A 27,339-nucleotide genomic window follows, 5' to 3' on the forward strand; every position below is an offset into this window, starting at 1 on the left:
GTCTCGGGGCGGATCTGTGTGCTGGTCTTCTGCAGCACACAGAAGCTCTTGGTCCTCTCCCAAGAGCAACCTGAGGAAACTTCATGGACTTCTGAGCTCCACTGAGAATGGGCAGGATGGCCTTTGTCAGGAGCCCACACATGTGCTCTCCTGCTGCAGTCTCCCGTTGCCTGGTGGAAGGAGACCCAGAGGGAGAGCTTTTCACCCCAGTACTGTTTCTTAACAGTGTCGAATAGTTTCTTCCCACTGAAATCATAACTGAGGAAGGAGTTATATCTGTTGTGACCTGACATGGTTCTGCTTGGAGTTAGTTCCCCTGAATTAACGTCCTGGTCCCTCTCCCCGCAGGTCACCAGCAGACATGATGAGCACCAAGGCCTTCACCCTGGTCTCTGCCGTGGAGTGGGAGCTGCTGGCGGGAGACAAGGAGCGGGTGCACATAGAATGCGTGGAGTGCTGCGGGAAGAACCTTTACGTGGGCACCAGTGACTGCGTCGTCTACCACTTCCTATTGGAGGAGCAGGCGCTGCCCACTGGGACAGCCACCTTCTCTGCCACCAAGCAGCTGCACCGACACCTGGGCTTCCGGAAGCCAGTGAATGAGCTGCGAGCGGCCTCGGCCCTCAACAGGCTGCTGGTGCTCTGTGACAATTCTATCACCCTGGTCAACATGATGAGCCTGGAGCCCGTGCCCTCGGGGGCGCGCATCAAAGGGGCCACGGCGCTGGCCTTGAACGAGAACCCCGTGAACGGGGACCCGTTCTGCGTGGAAGTCTGCATCATCTCGGTCAAGCGCAGGACCATTCAGCTGTTCCTGGTGTACGAGGACCGGGTTCAGATCGTCAGGGAGGTGTCCACGCCGGAGCAGCCCCTGGCTGTGGCCGTAGACGGCCACTTCCTGTGCCTGGCTCTGACCACGCAGTACATCATACTGAACTACAACACGGGCTTCTCCCAGGACCTGTTTCCTTACTGCAGCGAGGAGAAACGCCCCATCGTCAAGAGGATCGGGAGACAGGAATTCCTCCTGGCAGGTCCCGGAGGACTGGGTGAGCCTCCACCAACCTCCATCTCCCGTCTGTCCATTCCTTTTGCCTTACCTCCGTGAGCCGTGCACAGACCCTAGCTGTGAGAGAACCTAGCTGTGAAAATAGGTACTCATGAGGAGTATTCACCAGCACTAGGGATGCGTGGCGAGATATAAACAGAATTCCGAACCAGTGTGCACTCTAACGTTCCCTTAGATTGTCCAGGGAATGTAGGGTCCATGGAACAAAACTAGGCCAGTCACAAGGTAGAGCCAGCTTTCTTCTGTGCTAGCGGAGCCTCGAGATGACTCGGGGAGAAAATTCCATTAAGTAAATAACTACAAAATAAAAATCCGTAAGCCTTCCGTATAAGATTTTTTCCACGTGGGTGGGTTTGTCAGGTTGTTTGTATTCTTCGTTATGGAAAGGAGTGGAGCTCAGACATAATTTCAGGTGTGACACCCATTACTGAACTGACTACAGTTTCATCCCACCCACTGTCTTGTCACCAGGCCCTGAAAGGGCTTTGGCTCTGTCATCTGGCCTCGTGAATTCCCTGTGCTGCCTTCTCGAAATTCAGGCTCAGAGCTGTTCATGGTATGGGTGACTTGTATTTTCTTTCAGTCACGGATGGCTCATTTTAGGGTTCGTGTGTGTCTGTGACACACAGTGGGTGCTGGGGAGGGTGAGCACCCCCCTCACTCCCAGTGCTCATTAACTGTAGTCTGTGTGTAGGCATCTCATTCCAGGTGAGGGGTACAAACATATTTTCTGGTCACAACAAAAGTTGAATCACAAACTCTGGTCAGTGAACACGTACAGATTTTTACTTTTTTAAATCAGTTTTATTTTTTTGATCCATTTTGGGTTCACAGCAGGATTGAGCGGAAAGTGTAGATTTCCCATATACCCACTACCCCCAGACTCACACATCCTGCTGCACCATCCACGTCTCCCCACCAGAGGGCCGCATTTATGATAATGGACGTATCTACAGGGAGAGATTATAACCTCCAAAGTCTGTAGTTTATGTCAGGGTTCACTCTTGGAGTTGTACGTTCTTTGGGTTTGGACAGATGTGTAATGACATGTATCCATCATCATGGTACCATAGAGAGTATGTTCACTGATTCTCGGTGTTCAAAATTCTTGTCTTCTACCTGTTCATCCCCTATACCCCCAACCTCTGGCAACTGCTGATCTTTCCAGAATGCCGTGTAGTTGAACTCATACAGTACGTTACCTTTTCACATTGACATCTTTCACTTAGTAATATGCATTTAAGGTTCCTCTGTGTCTCTTCGTGGCTCAATAGCTAAGATTTAAATATATATATATATATTTATATATTTATATATTTATTTATTTATTTGAGAGAGAGAGAGAGCGCACACAAGCAGTCAGAGTGACAGGCAGAGGAAGGAGGCGAAGGAGGCAGAGGGAGAAGCAGGCTTCCCACCGAGCAGGAAGCCTGACATGGGGCTCTATCCCAGGCCCCCAGGATCATGACTTGAGTCAAAGGCAGATGCCTCACCGGCCGAGGCACCCAGGCGCCCCACAATAGTTCAGATTTTTACTTTTTAGAGAAAATATTCTTTACCCCAGCCACCTTTTTTTCTTAACAAAAATTCCCAATTTTAATAAAAATTTGTGTTATGGAAAACATAAGTAAATAGAATATTATAATGAGCTCCAATGTACCCATCACTCAGCTCCAGCTGTTATGAATTCCTTGCCAGTTGTTTGATTAATACACCTCCCCGTTTCCCCTGCTCGATTATCATAGCATCATGGGCCTGATAGCACTTCTCCTAGACACCATTCAGTGCGAAGTTCTAGGTTCCTTAAAAAAAAGAAAGAGAAAAGGAAAGAAAACCACAATACCATTGCATACCTAAAAAAAAATTTAACAGCAATTCCTTAATATTACCAAACATCAAGGTGCATGCCATGTTTCTCCTACTATCACACGTATACAAAGAAACATATGTAAATACTTACCTACATAAATTTGTGTGTAAGGATATGTATGTTTTCCAGTTTGAGTCAGATCCCTCATGAGGCCTCATGATCCCTCCCTACATTGCCATTGATTGATCAGTTAAGTGTCTCTCTGTCTCTTAAGTTCTCTTACGGTTCCTTCTCCTTCTCTTTTTATTTTTCCCTAACTTTTTGTTGAAGAGGTTGGATCACTTCACCTGTTACCTCCCACAGCCTGAATTTGGATGATTTTTATCCCCTTATGTTGTTTACTGTGTCAGGTTGACCTTTGCGTTTCCTGCCAGCTGATCATTAGGATGCCAGGTGTTGTCAGATTCAAGTGTGGGATGTTTGGGGATTTTTTGTTGTTGTGTTTTGTTGTTGTTTTGCTTGTCTCGGGGAGAGGCCAGACTTCGTCACCGGAGTGGAGGCCTTGCATCGGGTCGTGTAATTTCTTTCTCTCTCTGCGCTGTCAGTAGCTGTTGATGAGTGATGCGTACAGCCTTTCAGTCTTGGGGCTGCCAAGTGGCAGCGTCCTCTTTCTGTCCCTTCCTCCTCCATGTGTTAACTGGACTGCTTCAGTGGAGAGGAACTTACTGTATTTGGTTGCCCCCGGGTGCATTGTTAAGAAAGGCAAAACGAGGAGGTTCTCAATGAGGTGATCCCCTCTGTCTTCCAGAAGTGGCTTTTTAAAAGATACCATGACGCATCATGGATTCAGACACATATGGTGCGTTTCCATCTCTTTGTGCTTGCGTGGGGCTTGTCCACGTGGACTGCCAGGCACCTTCCACATGACCCTGGAACTCGGCTGGCTTCCTTGCCTTCTGGTGTGGAAGGTGTTCCAGGTTCATTGTGCGCCTTTCCTGTCCCAGATCTGGTTTCAGCCATTTCTCCAAGGACCCCTGATGTTTAGAGACCATGGGCTGGTGCTAGATCTGCTCGTTGCCCGTTGTGTTTAGGCTTCGTCATTGAACAGAGTTGGGAAAGAGGCATTTCTGTAAAGGTAAAATCCATGGTGAGGCCGTACTGATGGAAACAGTTCACGGCTCCCCAGTGTTGACCTCATCTGTGTCTGTGTTCTGTCTGCTTTCAGCCACATCGAGGGTCTTAGTAAACCACTGCCGACATCACTGTTCCTTTGACTAGTCCCACAGTACGCAGAACAACAGTACTAAAACCACTGTTCCCGCAACGTAATGACCGAAAACAGTTTGATTGTTTATGGTTCTTTTTGTCTTGAGGGTCGGGTGTATATAAAACCCACCAGGAACTGACCGGTCACATTACTGTGTTCTGAAGTCACTTGGAAGAGTCCCCCTCTGTTTGGGTATCCCACCACCTGGTTACATAGTTAATTCGTCTTATTTTACTTTTGATTTTTAGGAATTGCTTTATTTTATTTTATTTTATATTTTCACTGTGTAAGTACGTGCGATGTTCCAAGTCATGTGGGCTACAGCAAGGTATACCCAAAGAGCTGATTCCTGTCTTCTTCCCCCTTAGGCAATCTTTATTTTTATGGTATTTTATGGTTTATCCTCTCATTTTTTTAAAAAAATACAAATAAATATGTAAATATTAGCATCTCTTTCTTAGCACTTTTTTTTTTTTTTAAGCCTAACAATGTATTATGGAGACCCCTTTGTAATATAATCCAGAGATTTCACAGCAGCATGCTACTACATTGTGTGGAGGTGCTGTGGTGTTTTATTTTTTTTTTTAATTTTATTTACTTATTTGACAGAGAGAGAGAGAGATCACAAGTAGGCAGAGAGGCAGGCAGAGAGAGAGGGGGAAGCAGGCTCCCTGCTGAGCAGAGAGCCTGATGTGGGACTCGATCCCAGGACCCTGGGATCATGACCAGAGCCTAAGGCAGAGGCTTAACCCACTGAGCCACCCAGGTGCTCCTGGTGTGGTGTTTTTAATCAGGCACCTTTTAGTAGGCGTGTGGGTTTTTCCAGTTTTACAATTTTACTAGTGCCTTATTTTTTTTATACTTTCCTGGTGGATCTATGGAAGAGCCTTTTGTAGGTGGGATTGTTGAGTCCAAATACAAATGCATGTGAGTTTTGCTAGGTATTGCTGTATTCCGTTGATGAAGGTGTGCATTTTCTGTTCTCCCCAGCAACATATGACAATGCCCGTTTCCCCTCAGCTTTGCCAAAAGAGTAGGGTATGTTGCTGAGCTTCCTTCCGTGTTGTCCCCAGTCCTGTACATGAGAAGTGGAATCTCAGCGTAGTTAATTGCATTTCTCCTGTGATGAGCAAGTGTGAACACTTTTTAAAAAGATTTATTTATTTATTTCAGGGTGTGGGGGGAGTGGCTTAGAGGGAGAGGGAGAGAGAATCTTAAGCAGACTCCTCTTGGAGCCCGAAGTGGGGCTCGATCTTAAAACCCTGAGATCACGACCCGAGCCAAAACCGAGAGTCGGCTGCTTAACTGACTACGCCACGCAGGTGCCCCAAGAGGAGACATTTTTTCATACATTTAGGAGCCATTGCATTTCTTTTGATGGGGATTGTCCTTTTCTCTTGCCATTTCTTTTAGTGTCCTGTCTGTGTTTGAGATACCAGCTTATTGCCCGGTATAGGTTTCAAATATTTGTTCCCGGTTTTTACCATGAAAAGCTTTTCTTCAACGTTCCTATATAATCAAATGTATTAACCCTTTTACTTTACTAAGTCTTGATTTTGAATCACAGTTAGGCGAGAAGTCTCCCACCGAACCACCAGTGCACGTGACTTCAAGTCATCCTTAGGGTCGCTTCCCTCTCTTCTGGTTACAGACAAAAATCACCCATGTTTTCTGCTGGTACTTTTGTGGTTTCATTTTTCACAATGCAGAGTATAAGGAACAGATTTAGTTTTTCCTTTTCTCTATGGCTGTCCATTATCCCAGCCATCCTCCTACAGAGCCCACCCTCTGTCACTGATACAGACAGCCACCTTTAACACACACCGAGTTCTCTTATGCCTTTGGGTCTATCTCTGGATTTTCTGTTCTGTTCCGTCAGTGTGTTCGTCTGCTTATGAGCCCGTACCTTACTGTTTCAGTTATAAAGGCTTTATAGGGAACACATTTGATGCCAATCACTTGTAAGCTCTCTTATACGCTACCTATATACAGGTTCTGTATGCAGCATAGAAATCAGCAGCTTTATTACATGGCTTCAGAATTAAGTTCAGATACAGACGCCTGGGTGGCTCAGTTGGTTAGGCTCGTGACCCTGGGATCCTGGGATGGAGTCCCACCCCCAACTCCCATGTCGCTCAGCAGGGAGTCTGCTTCTCCTTCTGTTCCTCTCCCTCCCCCAACTTGTGCTCTTTCTCTCTCCCTGTCTCTCTCAAATACATAAATAAAATCTTTATTTAAAAAGAGTTAAGTTCAAATAAATACTCTAATGAATGCAAATGCACCTTTAAACATATGAAAGCTATGTATTTTCATTTTGCTTCTCTTTCTCCCTGAAGGTTTCTCCTGTGTCATGAGAAACCACTCTTAGCCTTTTGCCTTAGCTTAGATTTTCCTGTTCTCGGCAATATTTTGTTGAAATTTTCTTAATGCAATTGAGTCTTGTGATTTTAAACTCTGTCCTTTGATACCACTTCTTGAAAAATGCAGACAATTAAGCCTCTCCCGACTCTTCATGGCCCCCTGGCTGCCTGGCACCCTCTCCTTCTCCCAGCTCAGATAAGGGGACCTCTGATATTTAAAGCGTTCACCGTTGAAAATAATGCTTTTTAAAAATGTACCATGTACACATTTGTTACATTTGCACGTTGACAGCACTTGACTCCAACAATATAGAAACAATAGTATTTGTCACCTGCTCTGCAGGCATGTAATTAATTGGGGGGTGTTAATAACAGTACCTCCGTGCCTAAGTGGTTCTGGGCACCTTCTAGTGCCCGACCTGGGCCCATCAGCTGCCAGTGACCGCTCTGCTCTCTTATTCCAGTGTCATCTTCTGCTTTTTGGGTAAACAGAAGCCTTTGTTCTAGACCTCTGGTTTCTGCCCATTCCGTTACAAGAACATTTATGTCAGGGCCTCTGCACCGCATGTCTCCTGGGCTGGGTGGTACCCAGCCTTACATGGGTAAAGGCAGTCACCGGGATTTAATTCCAGGAGGAGGCAGGACTGCATCTTACAGTCCGCGTTCCTGGGGGAGTGCGCTATTCATTGTTATTTGACCCGAAATCTGGCAGCGTCATTGGGCTTACGGTTTACGATTTGCCAGGCACCCCGGGGGAGCGGCATGCCTTCAGGTTATTCCAGCTGGCTGGCTTTAAACGCACAGAAGGGTCAAGAGAGTGCTTCCTCCTCCAAAGCTCAGTCCTTCTTCCAGAGTCTTAATGTTTCCTAGAGCCTTGGGCCTCGCTTTCTCCCCACCAGTTTTTAATGCTGCCTGAACACCTGGGCGGTGCTGTTGGTAGGCTAGTTCCGATGGTAATGACGTCCTCTCTGGTATGGTAAAACACTGGCAATGCCAAACCCAGGGCCTTGGGTCCCAGGCATTGTCCCACTTCGGTGACAGAACCAGCCTACTCTCTTTATTCTGCCCCACCAGCCTCGGGAGCAGTCCTCCCTCACACTCTGCAGATGACGGTCCCTCTCGGGTCATCCTGTACTCTGCTGTGGCTTCTGTTGTGCTCTGTGGAAGCATGGTGTGTTCCCCCTTCCTGCCTTCAGGAAGCATGCTACCACCACCCCCTGAGAAAGCCCTGGAACCCCAGGATTGCGTCTCTCCAAAGTCTGTGACCTCCAGTTCCAGGAAGTGCCAACACTGCCTCTCAACCAGCTCTGCATCCTGGTCCCTGTTTCGTTTCAGACTCCACAGTCTGTTCGATCTCGAGGCTGACTCCCGCATGGTGGCCCTTGCCTCCCCTTTTCTCTTGCTCCTACTGAGTCTGTGGCCGGGGTCCCCAATTCACCCCCAGAAGTGGCTGCCCCCTCTGTTGTGCCCCAGCCCTGGCCTGGTCCATCCCGCCTCTGTGGTGGCAGGCAGCCATTCGGCCCTCCCCTGTGTGGCTCCTTGCACACGCCCTTCACACTCCTGCCCAACTGGCCTTCAGAAGCCCCTGCGATCTATAACAAGTGCAGGCCACACTCCTCAGCCTGCCTAGGGGCCAGTGCTGCCCATTCCAATGCCAACTTGACTTTCAAACAGGGTTTGTCCTGTTCTGGGGACACATGCCTGCCCCACTGCTGCCCCCTGCATGTGTCCTCTTCCCTGTGCAGGCTGGGCTCTGATCACTCAGCTCTGGACCTCCAGCAGCACTCCATCTGCACTCGGAAAGTTTTTTGCGCCTTTCTGTGCCCTGGTCTCCATCTCTTGTGTGGTAATTGTTTAGGCATTTCCCTTAACACCTTCACCACCTTGAACCCTTGAATCCATTGTCCGTCTCTTGGTAGCGAACTCCGTGCTTCACACAGTGAATGTTCACTGAACTGAAATCACTGCTAAACACGCTAATTTGTAGTAGTTCTTTTTGTCTGTACTCATTTAAGAGAGAGAATTCTTTTCTGTTCGTGGTGCGTTCACCCAGAGCCACATCATCTTTTAATTTATTATACTCAATTTTATACTACTATATTATTTATACCATAATATATAATATATATATACTATACTATACTACTATACTATAATATATAATATATATTTATATATAATATATATACTACTCTATTATATTATACTACTACTATATTATATATAGTACTACAATACTACTATTATTATATATAATACTATATATATAATATATATACTATACTATATATAACATAATATATACTACTATATTATATAATATATATTATATATAGTAGTATATATAATATATATTATATATATTATACTACTATATTATATACTACTATATACTAAAAATATCGCAGAGACCACCCTTGTACTTATCGGTTGGCAATAGATTTAAAATTGGAATCAATTAAATTCAGTTTGGGTAGATAATACCCAAATTATTCTTCAAAATATATTTCCTTATACCATACCAATACTTGTCTTTATCTGTCTGTAACATTTGGCCAATCTGATGAGTAGAAGTTGTTTTTACTGTTTTTCATTTAAACATGTCCCCTTAGTTATTGATGAATATGAGGCTCTCTTCATATATTTATTAGTCATTTGCATTTTGTCTTTTGTGATTTACTCATTTATAGCCTCTCTTTCTGTATTGAGTCGTTGGTCTTTTTCCTAATGATGTTTGGAGACTCTGAAGGGCCAAAGGGAGATGCTCCAGATCAGAATGGTTTACATAAAGCAATTGTGACTTCTTAGTAGACGACATGTACACACACACACACACACACACACACACTCTCTCTCTAGGCTTATTGTGCCGTCATCTTTTTTTTTTTTTTTTTTTTTTTTTTAATTCAAGGTAGCTAACATATACTGTAGTTTCAGGAGTAGAATTTGTTGTTGATTTATCAGTGGCATATAACACCCAGCGCCCATCACAGCAAGTGCCCTCCTTCATGCCCATCACCCATCTAGCCCATCCCACCCCTCCCCCCAGCAACCCTCAGTTTGGGAGTTCCAGTTGTTACTCGCACATGCCGAGAACCCATATGTAACTTGTTAAGGAGGCCGTAGCAGTGCTCTGAGCACAGCGTTGTTCTTCGGGGAGGGCCTCGAGTGTGTTCGGCAAGAGCAGGGCGAGTGAGTACGCATGTGTGAGGTGCCACGTGCTACCCAGTTTCAGGAATGGCCCAATTCAGAGGAAAAGAGCTATGTTTGTAATTAATTGATTAACTGTAGTGTATTTTAGTCTTTGTAACTACAGAAAATTTCGGTGCGTTGATGATTTCACAGTTTAGGAACTTTGCTATATGCTACAGTTGAGATAACCTTCCCTTCTTTAAATCTTGAAGTTCTCTGCCTACCTCTGTGTCTCCCCTCCCTGTTCTCCATCCTGTACAGCAGAGACCAGGTGTCGTGTCGTGGTGGTTTGCAGGCAACAACATGCTGTTTCTAAAGGTGTTTTACGTCAACTCGTTTGAAAACTAAGTTATATTGGACTGACTTTACTTTGCAAATGTATAAATTGTGGTAAACCCCAGTATCTGCAGACTATATAGCTCATCGAGAAATGGCTGGTCTGGTGCTTCATGGACAAGACAGATAAGCTGTCATTTGTCATGGAAGTTATGGACAAACACTCAACAGCAGTGTGTCTTGCAGTGCAAAATTGGTTCTGTCCCTGCGTTCAAGGATGCGTGTGTCCAGTATTAGACTGCAGCTCCGAGCAGGGGCAGTTCCTGATAGGACGCCTTGCGCAGTGCCTGGCACATTGTAGGAGCTCAATAAATGTTTGAGGGAATGTATTCAATATTCATTCAACGAGGAAGGGCCATAACTTAGGCACACTAACCAGCTGTAGGACTGGATGTGGGAAAGACCTTGTAGAGCTGCTTAAATTGCTGGGAAGTAACTTTTTCCACAAAGCTGAGGACATGTGCTTTATACACCTTCCAGGGGGTACATGTAAACCTTTTTTAAAGCTCATTTTTAACTGGAAGTAAATGAAAGGTACACATTCAGGGTGAGGTAGTTCTCGTACTGATAAAGTCATGTAGGCTTCTTCACACCTGTAGCATATTCTTTTTTTTTTTTTTAAGATTTTATTTATTTATTTGACAGACAGATATCACAAGTAGGCATAATGGCAGGCAGAGAGAGAGGAGGAACCAGGCTCCCTGCTGAGCAGAGAGCCCAATGTGGGGCTGGATCCCAGGACCCTGAGATCATGACCTGAGCCTAAGGCAGAAGCTTTAACCCACTGAGCCACCCAGGCACCCCTCTGCAGCATATTCTGTCATCTTTCTGATCTTAAACCAGAAGGAAGAAGTGGATGGCATTCTGCCCCCAGACCCATCTACAGGAAGGAAAAATGCCACAGGTCTTCGGAGGCGCACCTGACTCTTCCCGTTTTTACAGGCATGTTCGCCACAGTTGCTGGTATATCTCAGCGGGCCCCTGTGCGCTGGTCAGAGAATGTGATCGGCGCAGCTATTTGCTTCCCGTATGTCATAGCGCTTGATGACGAATTCATCACGGTGCACAGCATGTTGGACCAGCAGCAGAAGCAGACCCTGCCCTTTAAGGAAGGCCACATTCTACAGGATTTTGAAGGTACTACTTTGCACAGAAATCTCAATGAAATTGAGTTATCAATCCGTTTGTGATGTTCAGTAGATGTTTGTAAGGATCCATTCAGAGCTGGACCTCAGGCTAACCTTCGAAGCTACAGAGGTGCTGGTAGTGCAGTCTCCGGGCTCCAGGGCCTCAAGGGCAAAGGGGAGATAGACATTTGGACAGAGAGCTGTAGCAGTGGAAGAGCTTGATAGGCATGAAACAAGGCCAATTGGGAGAGCAGAGGAGGAAGTGTTTCTTGGAAATATCAGGGAGGGCTTCCTGAAGGAGATGGTATTTTAGCCAAATCTGTAAGGATGAGTAGGAGTCAGCCAAGCAGATCTGGTGTGAAAGAATGCCAGGTAGAGGGAAAGGTGCCTACAGATCTGCGCAAGAGGGAGCCCTGAGCTTTGGGCCACGCGAGCAATTAAGGATGACTATAGCACGTCATGCGTGAGAGGGGCCGGCCTGAGATGAGGCTGCAGCAGACCAGGGCTATCTGGACAGACCTCCCCTTGTGTGCACCAGTGAGCCAGGCAAGGGATTTCTTTCGCTTTTCCTAAATTTTATTATGAACATTTTCAAACGTACTGAAAAATTGAAAGGAAAACAAAGTGAAGCACCATAGACCGTTCAGCTAGACTCGACACTTGTAAACATTTTGCCAAGCCATTCAAAAGTAAGAAAAATACATCATGACAGTTAATCTGAAATACTTCAACATGCATCTCTTAAGAATGAGAGCATTTTCCTATGTAACTTCAAAGCCCTTGCACCCCTTAGAAAATGAACTCTAATATCCTGGCCATGTTCAGATTTTCCCAGTTGTTCGAAGAAGATCTTTTATGATATTTTCCTCAAACTGAGAACGAATCTAGATATATACGTTGCATTTGCCACTTAAGAATTTTAGCTCACCAAACATGCCCTTCCTGTTTAAGACGCGACATATCACTTACTAAAGACTTTCGGCCCCCACATTAAGCATGTCACACTTCAGTCAGGGGCCCCAACACACACATCAGAAGAGCATGTCTCATAACAATATCCTGGTGCCGTGGACCGGTGGCAGAGGTGGGCATGGGGTCATGGGCACATAGAGGCTGCTGATGTAACCTCCCCTGCCCCCAGTGCAAACAAGGGGAGGCTTCCCAGGAAAAGGGACACCGGTGTAGAGAAGGGACAGAATCTCATCCGAGTATGAGAAAATGACTTCGCTTGTGATATAGAAGACACGTAATCTGGGCAAGAGAGCAGAGTGGGAAGACTATAAGGAAGATGTCCAGGTAAGGAAAGATGAGGCCTTCCGTGACACCAGACAGTGGGGCTGGAGTGGAATGATGGCTTCCTAGGAGAGAAGAGTGGAGGATCTGGGAAGACTTGGCTGACCCTGAGTCATCCTTCAGACAGGAAGGAAACATCATCTCATTGCTTCCTGTGCAGAGATGATAGTTTTCTTAAAAGAGTGTGTCTGGAAGGGAGCAGAGCCCAAAGCTTCATAGCAGGAGCGTGCCTTCGATTAGAGCTCCAGTTCTGTGGACTCTCTGCACAAGGTCTCACAAATCCCATGAGGGTGATGGCCACGGGTCAGGTGACCTCACAGGGCTGTGGGGAAGTGATAAGGTCAGACCAAGACTTGGTTATTTAGATGGTAGGTGAATATGAAATACCTCATGGTTCAGAGTGTAGTATTATAATCTTAGTTTCCTATAAGCTAACATGGAAAGAAAAGAATTCTTAAAAAATTTTACAGGAAGTATAGCATAATTCTCATAGATCACCATAATTGATCTCTACAACTTCTTTGGACCATATGTTATGTATCTACTCAACTGATTTTATTTTATTTTATTAAGGTTTTAGTTATTTATTTGAGAGAGAGACAGAGCATGAGCAGAGGGAGAGGGAGAAGCAGACTCCCTGCTGAGGGCCAAGCCCAACACGGGCTCAATCCCAGGACCCTGGGATCATGACCTAAGGTGAAGTCAGATGCTTAACCAACTGAGCCAACCAGGTGCCCCACTACAAAGCTGATTTTAAATTAATCAGCCCCCCCCTTTTTTTAAGATTTTATTTATTTGAGAGAGTAAGAGAGCATGAGAAGGGGGCGGGTCAGAGGGAGAAGCAGACTCCCCGCAGAGCTGGGAGCCCAATGTGGGACTTGATCTGGGGACTCCAGGATCACGGCCTGAGCTGAAGGCAGTTGCTTAACCAACTGAGCCACCCAGGCGCCCAGCACTTTCAAATAAACGGCAGAAAAGCATATTTTTTACTTTGGAAATGTGGTATAGCATCCACTCTTTTCCTGACAGTTAACAATATGGGAGGAAGGAAAGAAAGGCATTGCAATGTATAATTTCTTTAGGAATTTTGTGTTGGGAGAACTACAATGAAATCAGCCATCAGATTGGATGACAAGCCCGTTTTGGGTGAGCCGCGTATGTTTGTGCAATATGTTCTTTCTCTTTCCACCACTGTTGAATTTTTCCCCAGGAAGAGTGATTGTTGCCACCAGTAAAGGAGTTTACATCTTGGTTCCATTACCCCTGGAAAAGCAAATACAGGATCTTCTAGCAAGCCACAGAGTGGAAGAGGCTTTGGTTTTAGCAAAAGGAGCCCGGAGGAACATTCCAAAAGAAAAATTTCAGGTTTGTAATTAAGTTGGCCCCAAGAACGCATGCCGCCAGGCCGCCAGCTAGCGAACATTCGGATCTCACTAACATACTTTGGCCCTCTCTGCGCGCCACAACCATGCAGATCGGTTTTGGCTCTGGTGTTTTGTTTTCACAGCCTGTCCACGTCACACAGGTACGGAGGCTGTTTGCAGAGCAGTCCGGGACAGCTGGACTGAGGTCTCACTGCCCACTGAGCCCAATAAAACTCTGGTTTGATTCTGGTGTCTCATATACACACCAAGTAGTATTTCTAATCGACTCTCTTCTTCAGTGGGCCTTCAGAGAAGAGTCAGGAGCATAGTTCTCATGAACCAACAGAGTAACCGTATCAGCAAATCACAGTTAAATATTCAGAATTGGTAAATACAACAGAGATAGGATTACTTTAAAATATCAGGAAGAAGTAAAGACAAATTTAGACCTTGGATCAAAAGAGATAAAGTCTACTTAACTTTCAGATAAGGAGATGGTAGAAACTCATTCATTCAGTCTTTTTTTTTTTTTTTAAGATTTTATTTATTTATTTGACAGAGAGAGACACAGAGAGAGGGGGAACACAAGCAGGGGGAGTGGGCGAGGAGGAAGCAGGCTTCCCACCAAGCAGGGAGTCCGATGTGAGCCTCGATCCCAGGACTCTGGGATCATGACCTGAGCTGAAGGCAGCCACTTAACCCCTGAGCTACCCAGGTGCCCACATGCAGTTTTTCTGAACAAAAAGACAGTATGGTCTAATAAGGAGAGTAGGGGAATAGATGAAATGCCCTAAAATGGGGCTGGATATCTTTAATTTCTATGATTATATAAAAAAGAGTGGACTTTACAGATAATGCTATAGAAGCCAACATTAGTAAGAAAAAATCCCAGCTGGTTCCTGTGGAATTATAAATATGTGAAACTACAATAAACTTTTTGTTCAAATTAGAAAAAAATTTTTTTAAAATTCTAAATTAGAATTTGTCTCCTGATTTAGAATTTGTATTTGTTGGGATGGGGTTGAATGTTAAAAGTTTAGTCTTCTAGTATCTATAGGAAAAGCTTTGCTAGCCATACTGATAAATGGCCCAGTACTGCAGGAATCCATCTAATTATTTCTGGAGGAGAAAACTTTTAATGCACTCGAGACAGCAACTTTAATGTAGTTGGGGTGATAAAACTGATCACTCTCTCTCTCTCTCCTGCCTCTCTGCATGCTTGTGATCTCTGTCTGTTAAATAAATAAATAAAATCTTAAAAAAAAAAAACTGATCCAAGAATCACAAGTTATTTTTATGTCCAATGAAATCAGGTTCCCTAGAATTTGCTGCTTGATCGGTTGTTAGGTTAGTTCACGTCACACTATGTATGTGAAAGTAATGAGACATCCTGCGGGCATGTGTGTGCTGTGCTGAATATTGAAACTGATCACGCAAAGCTCTGTGATGTAATCATGATCCCTTGAGAGCTACCAATCACTCTGATTCCCACACGATTCACTGACTGCTGTGGAATGAGGTAATGCCTTCTGACCTCAGTTGCTTTTTCCGCCAAGAAGACCAGACGTGTAATTTATGGTTATGGGTATGAAAGTGGGAATCTTTTTTTTTGTCATTTTTTTTCTTTTTTTGTATAGTTGACGCACGATGTTACATTAATTTCAGGTGTACAGCTCAGGGATTCACTGTCTCTATACGGTATGCTATGCTCACTGCAAGTGAAGAGGGTGTCTTTTCTGCATTTAAAGATTGATAATGTTCCTTTTTGTTCTGGATTTTTTTAAGATGAGACTTATCTATTTGCGTTCAGCAGGGGGCAGCAGAGGCAAAAAGAAGAGCTGTTCAGGGGCCTTGCTAAGCTGAGCGCACTTCCCTCCGCAGCCTGTAGGTCAAAGCCAGGTGGGGTGGCCACGCCTTCCGTAAGGTCTGAGGTCTGTCATTGCCCTTTTTGCTCTCTACCCCATAAGCCTCCTGTGGGCATGTTGGATGTTTAGGTGGGCCACATGTTGGGGTGCCCTCTCTTTGCACACACACATGCTTTAAGTGTGCAACGTTTTCTTACAGAAACCTCCAGTGTTCCTTGTCTGATCTTCGCCCCCTCCCCTCTCCTTTTGCTGAGTAGATATGTGCAGTCAATATGGGATCTTATTAGTTGTCATCTTGCTCGGACATCATCTGAGTGTCATCTTGGTATCTTTTCCTTTCCTTCATGCTCCCTGCCTTCTCACATTTGCTGCAAACGCCTATATCCAAACCTGGAAATACACCCTCAGAATGATCTTGAATTCAGCCTTCATCCCCTGTGCCCATTGCTATTGCTGTGCAGACCCTTCTGTTTTGCCCGAGTTATTACTTTAACAACCTCTGTGTGTGTGTGTGTGTGTGTGTGTGTGTAGTCCCTCCTCCATGCCACTGTGGGAATGTTCTTTCTGATTTACAGATGGACTCCTTTGCTTAGAGTACTGCGGCTTTCCAAGCCCTTCGTGGTCTGGCCTTGCCCACTTCCATGACCCACCTGCCACCTCAAAGGCTAGAGGGCAGCCACTTAACAGCTGACAGCTCCTAAAGGAGCCCACAACAACTCCTGAGCCCTGCAAGATGCCTGGGCTCTGCTGGGCCTTTCAAAACAGTTTTTCTTTTTTTTTTAAGATTTTATTTATTTATTTGACAAACAGAGATCACAAGCAGGCAGAGAGGCAGGCAGAGAGAGAGAGGGAAGCAGGCTCCCCTGCCGAGCAGAGAGCCTAATGCGGGGCTCGATCCCAGGACCCTGGGATCATGGCCTGAGCCGAAGGCAGAGGCTTAACCCACTGAGCCACCCAGGTGCCCCTCAAAACAGTTTTAGTCGTCAGAACGATTTAGAAGTAACCAGCACTACTGTCCGAAGATGGGAAGGCAGGACAGCTGAGAACTGGTTTCACGCATGGACACCTCTCCAGTTGCATGGCTGCCAGCCCTCAGAAGCAGCATGTGCTCCGCCCCCGGACACCCCCCCCAACCCCGCCCCTGCCCCCCCGCCCTGTGCCTTGCCTCCTAGTTAGCAGGAGCCCTGGGCTTTCACACCCCTCTCTGCCCTCCCCTTTGCCTGATTACTGATATATGCAGGTTTTAGTTACTGGGGTGTGCTTCCAGACTGGACAGTGGTTTCCATACTCTCCTTACCCCTCTCATCTGAGTTCTCCCCGTCCCCCCAGGCAGAACTGATCCCTCCCCTGCATTTCTGCGGTTTGTGTGTCAACACTCAACACAGGAGTTTGCACTTGGCTCAGGCCTTTCCTGCCCGAGTTCCTAGGTGGACTCTGTCCTCTTTGTCCCCGGGCACCCTGGTCCGGACTGGGCAGAAACTCACTGCTCTAAAAACAGAGCCAGTATATAATGGATTGTGGAGCAGACAGTTTGTGTTAAAAACAGAACTGAAAGGGAAAAATAATATTCACAGCAAAGGAAAGAATTTTCCTGAACATGTATGTGTTTTTGAGGATGAGACATGACTCTTGTGATGATGAGGTGCATTATTTATTTTAGCTTTCGGGTGCTTCTGACCAAATGCTGGATCCCGGCTTAGAGAAGCTCGAAAAGGAGAGGAAAAGGGACCACAGTCCAGTGGACGCCTTGTCCCTCTCCTCCCGCCTCATTTAAAGCAAGTATCTGTTTTGTGTCACTAACTCCTGAACTAGGGAGGGCTTTATCAAGAAGTTTAATTCTGGGACTGGGATTAAAGGACTAGTGCTTCCAGAGATCCCAGAGGGCCAGAGAGTTTAGATCTTTAAGAAAGCTGGGCTAGCATTATGTTAAGGTGTAAGATGTCATAAAGAAAGCCACAGTAAGGAGACCTCTTGCATTAACAAAGGCTTGTGTCAGGAAGTTCTCCTGGTTTTTGTCGTGTACTATGGAAAGTATTCATATTTAAGCTTGAACTCTGGTACCTGTGGGGTACTTTTTCTATTTCACCTAAAACTATTTGAGTATGTATTTTTAAAAGGCAAGATTCCCCTTTTAAATGTAACCACAGTGCCGTCTACAGAGCTCCCCAAAGTCATCAGAGAGTCCTTCAAAGAACAGAGTACCATCAGTGTTCACATCTCCCAGGTGTCCTGCGAATGCTGCGTCTTGCCGTTCTCCTTGTCCTCCACAGAAGTCCCAGGCAGGCTGTGCAGTCAGGCGACCGTGTGCCCGAGCCGCTCAGAAGCATCCTCTGTGCAGACGGGCCACCACGTCTTTCATTTATGTAGTTAGGGTCCTTTGTTTTGTTTGACTTTTGTTTTCTAGGGATCGCTCTCTGGAATTTAATTTTGTTTTCTGATTATGTAAAATATTTACAGAGCTCGAAGGAGTCTTTCCTCCCTTCACCTCTCTTCCCCCCCCAACCCCAGTCCCTCTCTCTTCCTTCCTCCCTGTCCCCCGGGTCTTTTTTTGGTGTGAAACTTGTGATTTGTGTTCTAATGGTTACCCTAGTCCTTTGGTTTTCTCTTCTTCTTGCGGGAGGGTGGGGAGAGCTCCTGTTTTCTGTTGTTTCCCCCCTTTGAGCAGCACTTGGAATTAGCTGGTGAGCTCTTAGTGCCTTCCCCTCTTCTTCTCCAGCATCTGTATGAAAGTCACATGCCTTTATCCCCAGCATGTCCGCGAGCACATTGTCCTTCTGTGTCATCTCCCCGTGGCCCCCTGGTTTTGATGGTCGCATTGTCTCTGCTGTCGCACGCATACAGCCATCTCCTGTCTCTCTTATATTTGTCCATCTTTGTTCAGGGCAGATGCATATGGAACTCTCGGGGCACATTTTATGCTGCCGACTCTCCGGGCCTCTGGTTTTCCGCAGCCATCGATCCTCCTGCAGATGTCCCAGCAGGGGCGTATGGGAGCACTCTCCCTGCATGTTGACAGCAGTTCCTCCACAGCCTTTATACTTGGGGGCCCATGTGGCTGGCTGTGAAGTCTTTGACTCACGTTATCTTTCAGTGAGAGACTTAAGTAATTTCCGCCATTATGTTTTGCCATCAAGAGCTGACCAGTATTGGGTGACAATCTGAATTCCTTGCCCTTCTAGCGACTTGGCTTTTTGCTTTGAATGCCCAAAGGAGTTTTTCCTTGTCTTTCAAGCTCAGTCTCTCCTTGTCACCTGGCAAAGTGGAGCTGGTGAAGACGCCTTCCCCAGCGGTCAGGCTTTCCAGTGACAGTGGTTTGGGAACTCTGGCTTTCGTGGCCTCTCAGCCCCCTTTTCCTCTGTCCACTTCTCCCCCCCATTTTCTAACACCACCTGGTTCCTGTAGTTGGTGGTGGGTCCCCAGTGGCTCGTGCTTTTTGGTTTGTGGGCATGCCCAGTCACTTCGTGCTATTACAGATGTTGGCAGTGGGTTTTTGGTTTTGTTATCCCCGATTGTTTTGTCTCTTTTACTTGTGGCAAAACACACAGTAACATAAAATTTACCGTCCTCACCATTTTTAAGTCTACAGTTCAGTGGCATTGAGCATGTTCCCACTGTTGGTCACTCATCACCACCACGCATCTCCAGAATGTCTTCCCATCTTGCAGAACTGAAACTCTGTCCTCATTAAGCACTAGCTCCCCATCCCTCTCCTCGTGGCAATGCCACACTTTCTGTGTCAATGATTTTGAGTGTTCCAGATACCTCATGTAAGTGGAATCATGCAGGATTTGTCCTTTTGTTCCACAGCTTGCTTTACTTAGTATGATGTCGTCAAGCCTCATCCACAGTTATATGTCCGAATGTCCTTCCTCTTTAAGGCTGAGTAGTACACTCCATTGTACACATGTACCGCATTTTGTTTTTCCGTTCATCCACTGAAGGACACTTGGGTTGTTTCTACCCTTTGGCTGTTGTGAACTGCTCTGAACTAATTGTTCTGTTTCATGAGAAGGCTGCAAGAGTAAAAAGACTGCCCTGCCACAGTCTTCCCAGATACCTTGTTTTTTTTTTTTTTTTTTTAATTTTTTTTTAAGATTTTATTTATTTATTTGACAGACAGAGATTACAAGTAGGCAGAGAGGCAGGCAGAGAGAGAGGAGGAAGCAGGCTCCCTGCTGAGCAGAGAACCCGACGCAGTGCTCGATCCCAGGACTCTGAGATCATGACCTGAGCCGAAGGCAGAGGCCCCAACCCACTGAGCCACCCAGGCGCCCCGATACCTTGGTTTTGAAACATTTTAAAGTAATACTTAAAGTTTTAGTAAACTTACACACATGTACTCACAAACGCATTCTACTTGGCGAAACCTACTCTAAATCAATTAAAAACGTAAGTAACAAAAAACTACTTGCACTTTAAAGGACAGAAGGTGGGCTGATTTCTCTAAAACATCAGGCCCTCTTTTGAAAAAAATTTTAAATAAAGAATGGCCCCATAGAAAAATGAATATGAACAGATATTTCATAGAAAGTAAAATCATCTACCTTATGAATTATGAAAAGATATTTCGTCTTACGCATACAGAGATGTGCAAACTAAAAGTCCATGAGTTTATTTTCCGTTCAGATTGTTAAAATCAGAGGGTTTGGGGATGCTCTGTTGAGGGTGTGGGGAAATGGACACTTGCAGAAGTCACTTCTAAGAATGTAAATTGCCTGCAGGAGGACGAACTGAGCATCTCTCTCCAAGTTACAGGGTACAGTTCTCCTAAGGGGTATTCTAGGGGTCTAAGCACAAAAATGCCAAATAACCAACGGAGAAGACTCTACATGATCAAATTGGTTGTTTAAGAAGAAACCCAATGACCCAGATGCTGCCAAGGGAGGAGGGTTCAATGCGCTGCGGTCTAGCGGGCTGTCAGGACACCGTGTAGCCAGGAACAAGAACCAAGGACTTTGTGTGTCGAGGCGGACGGTTCTCTGAAAGACAATGAATTAAAAATGTAGAGAGTGCAGACAGTGGGTATAGTGCTACTAAAATGGGGGGCAGAGTTAACTTAAAAATACATCACTTATTTCTGCAGCTGCCCAGAAATTCATAGCATCGATTACCTCTGGAGCGCCACTGGCTGGGACTGCGGTGGGAGGGAGACTCTTCATTAAACCCCTTTGAATGTTTGGAAATTTGAGCTCTATGAATGCATCACTTCCATTATAAATCTTAAAAAATACAGGAGAAAAAAAATACATGCACGTGTGTGAAGAAAAATATCGAAGAGCAAGGGGCTTTTGTCCTTAGAATGTCATTTTTCTTCTTAAACAGCTATGTATTCCTATCTCTTAGTGTATCCTTTACAAGAGTCGAGACCTGTGCTTTGGGTAGGGTTCCTTATGCATGTTGAGTTCCTCGGGCCTCTTCTCCGGCCCCTGCACCTGCTGGCCCCCACTGTCCCTATCTGTGGAACTGACCACTTTTCCTGCTTTGCATGCATATCTGTCACACGACTGATTCCGGAGCAGATCTTCTAGTCTGCATGTCACCAGACCCTGGCTCTGGGATGGGGATGGATGCAGGGCGGAAAGGTTCTGTTTTACACAGTTGCATTAACTAGGTTTCTTAACTGGAGGATTTCTCAGAGCTTTTAATACACTAATATCTATTGTGATCCCTAAGAGGCCATATAGCATGTATTTTTATTACTATCTTTCTGTGAGTTCCCAAGAACGGGTGTATGTAAAATACATTATTTTATACATTATGGATTTGTATTACATATGTAGGTGTGCGTATATACATGTGTGTGTATATGTGTGACATGTAAATACTCTTTATGTGTATTTTGTATATATCAGTATTTATAATACACACACACTCGTGTGCATACACATACACATGTGTCCAAACTTAATGAGGATGGGTTGCCTTTTGAACAAGGAGAGAATGTCATGGCCACTTAGGTGGGGCAACTGTTTCACCCAGTGTATTTTCAGAAAGGTCTTTCTATTTGTCAGTAACTAAGTGAGCAGAGTTTTAAAATACGTTTTTTAAAAGCCTAAAACCCACTGCTGCAGTATGTATTACAAGAGAAGGTATGAATACAATTAAAAGTCCAACATTCATACCAATTTTTGTTTAGAGTTGGGTTGTACTCATTTTACGGGAATGATATGTACGTACCAGATAGCCCAAGTCTTCTTGATCTTACAGGGCCTTATAACCTGAATCTTATGCATAGTCTCATGTCAAGAGTAGGCTGTACTCTGGATTTGTAATGGTTTGTATCTGGCATGTAATGACCACACCCGGTGGTTTCTCTGCACTAGATCTGCAGTCATCCTTGGTAAGGAAGTGGGTGTGCCCGTTGGCCCTGCTCTCCTGGAGATGGGCCCACTGGCAAAGCCAACAGCAGTGCCCTTGAGGGGGGAGGGGGATCCAGGCCTGACCTTAGAAGTGGGCTTTCTGCCCTTTAAAAAGAAGCCTCTCTGTAAATAGAATAGAACAGAATCTTCTGCTTCACAAAATTTCTGGTTACCCAAAGCATGACAGAAATCTCAATTCAGAAACAGAATAGTAGAAACAGGTTTTGACTTCACTTTGACCTTGCTCCCAGAGTACGCATGACCTCTTCCACCTGGCTGGTGGGGGCCCTGTGCCTCTGCGCACAGCAGATACCAAGTGGTACTTATAAGAGCTCTGTTGGGCTAATTTATGCTCTTGGCCTGGGACTTCTGATAGCTGCCTTATGCAAGGGACAAATCAGAAAGTTGAAAGGACAGCTGAAGATTCTATTGTGCTAGCTCTGCCCACTGGGGAGATAAACAGACTTTCTTGTTCTCTCTCCTCACGTGGCCATCTTTCTTGTCCTTCTGCTGGCCGCCCTGACTCCAGGTCTGTAACCCCGCCTCACCTGTGTGGAGGGCCAGAGAAGCTGTCAGTCAGAGGGGATGGTCTGGCAAGGAGACAGTCACTTTCAGAGCACCGGAATCGGCTGTGCTTGCTGAAGTTTCTGATCAGGTGCTTGCGGGTCTGAGTCAGCGATGTGTTGTGTAGCTTCTGTGGTTCCACATCTAGGTGCCTCTATTCAGGATGACGGGATCTCTTTGCAAGCTTCTTCTAAGTCTGCCTATAGCATTCGCGGACTCGAATACAGAAATAACCCCATATTCTTGGAGATGGGGAGTGTTGGCAGAAGTGGTTTTTATTTCCCTTTAGGAAGGGAAAGAGTAGATGGCGTTTGAGTCCTGCAACCACGTGGAGTAAATCGTGATTCGGCTGATTGCTCATCAGCAGGCCGGAGATCAAGAATTCCTCTACTGCAGATGATGGCTCCTTCTTATCCCTTCTGCTAGGTGAATGGTCTTCATCGTGTCTGCTTCCAGAAATGGAGCTGTCATTCCCGTACAACAGAACCTTGACCCACTCCTGTCTCCTGTCTGCTTATTGTGGGGGGGTTTAAATAGGCTAGTTTTTAGGCCACACGTGGTTGCTGTCAGGGAAGAAAGGTAAAGGCAAGTGGTAAGGAATGAAAAAGCAACCTGCCTTTTCTGACTTCTCTCAGGGAATGTCTGTGGGGAGAGGGAGGAAATGCTACACTTTTGAGAACTTTTCAAAACTACAGCGAAATCCCCTTTAAAAGCTGATGTAAGGGAATGGAACTAATGGTCTCTAGGTGCCAACTGTCTCCACTTCCCTCTCTTCTTCAGTGGGTAACAGTGTTAACTGCCTGCTGTATACCTGGGTGACTCAGTGGGTGAAAAAAATTGGGCTTTAGAATCAGAAAGGTCTGCTTTTTAAATCCCAGCTCAGCCACTTACGACTTCATGAACTTCGGCTAAGATCTTAACTGTCCCTCCGTCTGAGTTCCCGAATACCGAGGAGATGGCTCTTCAGATCCAGAAGGCCTTCCTGAGTGGCAGGTGTCATGCCGGGGTGTGGGGCTACGAAGAGGAATAATGTACGTGCCGTACCGCCAAGGACTTCATGGCTCACAGGACAGCACAGTGGTTGGAGGGTGGAGGAATTGAACTCCCAGGGTTTGAAATATGATTGGAGTCTTTGATCTTGAGGAGGTGACCGCCTGACTGTGGACTGGCACCAATATGAACAGAGCGAAGAGGCATGTCCAAGAGCTCCTTGAAGCGAAGGATGCTTGCAACTCCAGCACTGACCAAGCTGGAAAGCGACAGGAGGGGGTGGGGTTAAGACACTACAGGAATGCTCTCTAGAGTGCCCTTTGCTCTTGCTGGATATCATGAGAAGAAAGTTCCATGGTCAAGGAAATCTGGGCAATCCTGGTTGAAACCGAGATCACTGGCAGCTTGATGGCAGGAATTCTGCCTGGGGAGTGTGACCGTGGGCCGGGCACCCCTCCAGGAGAGGGATTAGGAAAGCATGTGGATTTATCTGTCTGCTGACTAAATGGCATTGGCCTTGTGCTCTGAGGGATACTCAGAAGTGAAGTGTCAGTTCCAGAGGAGTGGAAGCACGGGGAGCAGCTTCTGGACCTCTAGAGATGCTGGGGCTGTTGCTCTCTGTCTGAGCCACCAGAAGTAGAAGCTGTCCCCCTAACCCTATGAGTTAAGGAGGAGGAGGACAGAAGATAAAAGGACACATTGGGGAAGAAGATGAGATTTATGGGGGAAGATCCTTGGAGAGGGAAGAATAGTCAAATAGAGAAGAACTTTATTTCAGGAATGTGAAGTTAGTTCATTGACACACACATGCACAGAAATATATTTGTATTGGAAATAATTTCATATATGCCATGTTTTTTCTTTACCTTATAACTTCTGATTTCTGCATAATCCTGAACATTGGGTTTGTATTCTGACCAGAGAGTTTTTCCCCATTGTGCTGGTTTTGCAGGGTTTTGCGGGGTCTCTCAGAGATGAATTCAACCTATCTTTCCTTGCAGGTAATGTACAGAAGGATCCTGCAGCAGGCCGGGTTTATACAATTTGCACAACTTCAGTTCCTGGAAGCTAAAGAGCTCTTCAGGTAAATTTGAGGTGTTGATAGCAAGCCTTCCCACGTGTCCCTCTGTGGTCAAGACCAACTCTACCGTGATACTGTGAGGGGAATTGTTGCCGTGGTTAGATTGTGCTTCAGGGGGAAGTGGGGAGGCTTGTTGACAACAGCACCCACCAGCGGTGCTCATTTCTCTCCCCTACTCCCTAGCCTCAGTTTACCTGCCCTGTGTCTCGAAGAGGGTAGAGGCTGAGGAGGAGGAGAAGGCTCCCATAATGGTCCTGTGGAGAGAGAAGAAGGGAGTCCTAGAGTGAACTCAGTAATGCAGAGAATTCCTAGAAAAATGCTGTTCTTGCTCACTTTTCCTTCTCTTCAGAGATTTTATGGGAAATCAGAAGTTTAGGAACAGAGCAGGCGCCCCTGGGAAGACTGGTAGAAACTGTGCTCCTTCCAAGATTCACAAGGAAACGTTTGTAAGGACAAGCTAGGACCTGAGTTTTCAGGCCATCTAACTAGACTAGATCCTGCACGTTTTAGAGTCGTCTCAAGGATAAAGGGTGTATAAAGCGTCAAACAGATCCTTCACATCTGGGGAGTGGCCAGAGCAGAGCACGGCTCAGGAGCACGCTGTCCGCCGCCTGTTCCGCAGGCTCTTGGACTCACCACCGCTCCAGCCTCCTGCTCTGTCGCACGGGGGACTGAGGGAACAACGTTCTGAGTCAAGAAGGAGTCACTTAGTGAATAGCGATGCCCCCTCTAACTTACACTTAGGTCGTATTCTGTGTGGTGTTCTCATCTGTTCTTGGCAGGAGCAGTAACTGGGGGACTCGTGTAGGTTCTTTGTCCCTGTGGGCCTCGCTCTCTTCTGTCCTGCCTGTTCTGTCCCTGCAGCATCGAAAACCTTCTCATTTGGGTCCGTCTTCTCATGGGTTAATCTGGAACAGTGGGCGAGTGGTCATAATCTGTTCCTAGAACAGTTCACAGATTTTTCTAACAGAATAGCTGTAGGTTCTGTCAGTCATTAATACAAGGCTCCCCCGTCTTTCACGCTTCAACCCCTTCATAGCGTAAACTGACGGCTGCTCCGTTGTCAAAATGTGACCAAGAGAATTGGTCCTCGAAGCAGGCAGGCCCAAGGCAAGCGTTCCCTTCCTGCGTCCACGGCAGACGTTGCTAATAACGTGGGATTGTTTTTTTCCTCATTGATGTGGGACTTGTCCTTGCATTCCATCTCAGTCTGGTGGAGAAGCCACAAGTGCCAACACGTTGTGGTCGGCACCCAAGAGAGAACCTCTGTGGGACTCGTGCTGTGGGCCCTTCCGCTCTGCGTCTGTCCCCCGAGACGTGATACAGCCCATCCTCTTGTGTGGTCAGGTCAGCACTCCTCCCAGGAAGCAGACCTGGCCCAAGAATCAGCGCCAGAGTGCGGGGTGAGACTGCCGCCTCTTTCCTGGCGTACCCGTGCGCGTGTGGATGGCGGCCGTGGGCCCGCTGGGCAGCAGCGCGGGTGCCGCTCTGCAGTGGTGGTGGGGCGCTCTGAGGGCGGGTGCAGAGCACGGGCTCGGATTGGGATTTGGCTGCATCCTAAGCGATGAGAAGCTTCCCAAATTGGGAATCTTATAGTCTGGACCTCTTGGGCTGGATAATTTGTTAGGGGTGCTCTCTCATGTGTCGGAGGAACCCTGGGCCTCTATTCACTCAGTGCCAATAGCGCCTGCCAGTGGTGACCGGAAGTCCCCAGACATGGCTCGGTGTCCCCCAGGGAGCACAACTGCCGCCATGAGGGCTGCTGCTTTAGGCAGAAGGAACAAGGCAGCAGAGGCCAGGCGGGAAGTGTGTAAACCAGAGAGGTGATGGGTGCAGCTGAAGCGTCAGAGTGTGGGGGGGATGGTGGAAGCTGACGCTGTGAGGGCATTGGGAGCAGCTGGGAAGGCCCCAGAATGCTGTGCTCAGAGATCTGGGGTTTATCCTAAAGAGGCCCAGCACCATGGAAAGTGACTAGAGGGCAGGAGTGGAAGGAAGGAGAACCAGAGGATGGAAGTCAGGGAGGAGGAGAGACTGTCCAAACTTGAAGGAAGGTGGATGTCGTGAACATTGCCGGGAGTAAAGACCCCAGGCCCAACCTAGGGTTCCCATTCATGTTTGGGAACCCTGCGTCTACTTCCGCAAGAGGGACCCCCTGGTGGGGCTGCATTGAGGTCTGCAGCTCCTTTATGCTGCCGCTGTTACCACAGTGGACAGGACGAGCAGGCCGGGGGGCACAGCGGGGGACGAGGCCAACAGGAAAGCAGAGGTGGGATGTCACCAGACGGGCTCCATGGCCTTGCACAGTTAGAATACCATTGGAGTTGTGGTCTAACCTTATGCTCCGAGTTGGGGCCTAACCTTATGCTCTAAGAGGCCATTGAGAGTCACCACAGAAACAGCCTCACGAATGCTCCTGCGGCTCCCATCATAGGATCTTTGATGAGGAAACTGTAAGTCACCTTCTGGCAAAGTCCCTTGTTTATGAACCAGTGAGCAAACCTGTTTATAGTTTGGTGCCAGGAGAAGCATTGGTTCATAAGGACGGTCCTTCACCATTGACCAGACAGTGCTGTGTTCCTTCCGCGTTCCCTTCTTGGCCTTAGTTTCCAGGGAGTCTGCTGCTCCCTTGGTGTTAGGACCCTCTCAGGGGTCTCGATACTCA

The 27,339-nt window shown here is 46.5% G+C and overlaps 1 protein-coding gene across 2 annotated transcripts in view; it reads left to right on the forward strand.

Moving 5' to 3' along the window:
- Window positions 1–353: 353 nt before the first annotated feature.
- The window catches only part of LOC111155914 (transforming growth factor beta receptor associated protein 1), a 39,564-nt gene continuing 12,578 nt past the window's right edge, over window positions 354–27,339 (forward strand). For both annotated transcript variants that reach the window (XM_022516386.1, XM_022516387.1), the window contains exons 1-4: window positions 354–1,049; window positions 10,977–11,171; window positions 13,665–13,819; window positions 24,598–24,680. In XM_022516386.1, the coding sequence (XP_022372094.1) occupies window positions 362–1,049; window positions 10,977–11,171; window positions 13,665–13,819; window positions 24,598–24,680 (1,121 nt within the window). In that variant the 5' untranslated portion in view covers window positions 354–361. The remainder of the gene's footprint in view (window positions 1,050–10,976; window positions 11,172–13,664; window positions 13,820–24,597; window positions 24,681–27,339) is intronic.

Source organism: Enhydra lutris, unplaced genomic scaffold, assembly GCF_002288905.1.
Source record: "Enhydra lutris kenyoni isolate GAN:26980312 unplaced genomic scaffold, ASM228890v2 scaffoldscaffold44, whole genome shotgun sequence".
NCBI classification, from domain to species: domain Eukaryota; kingdom Metazoa; phylum Chordata; class Mammalia; order Carnivora; family Mustelidae; genus Enhydra; species Enhydra lutris.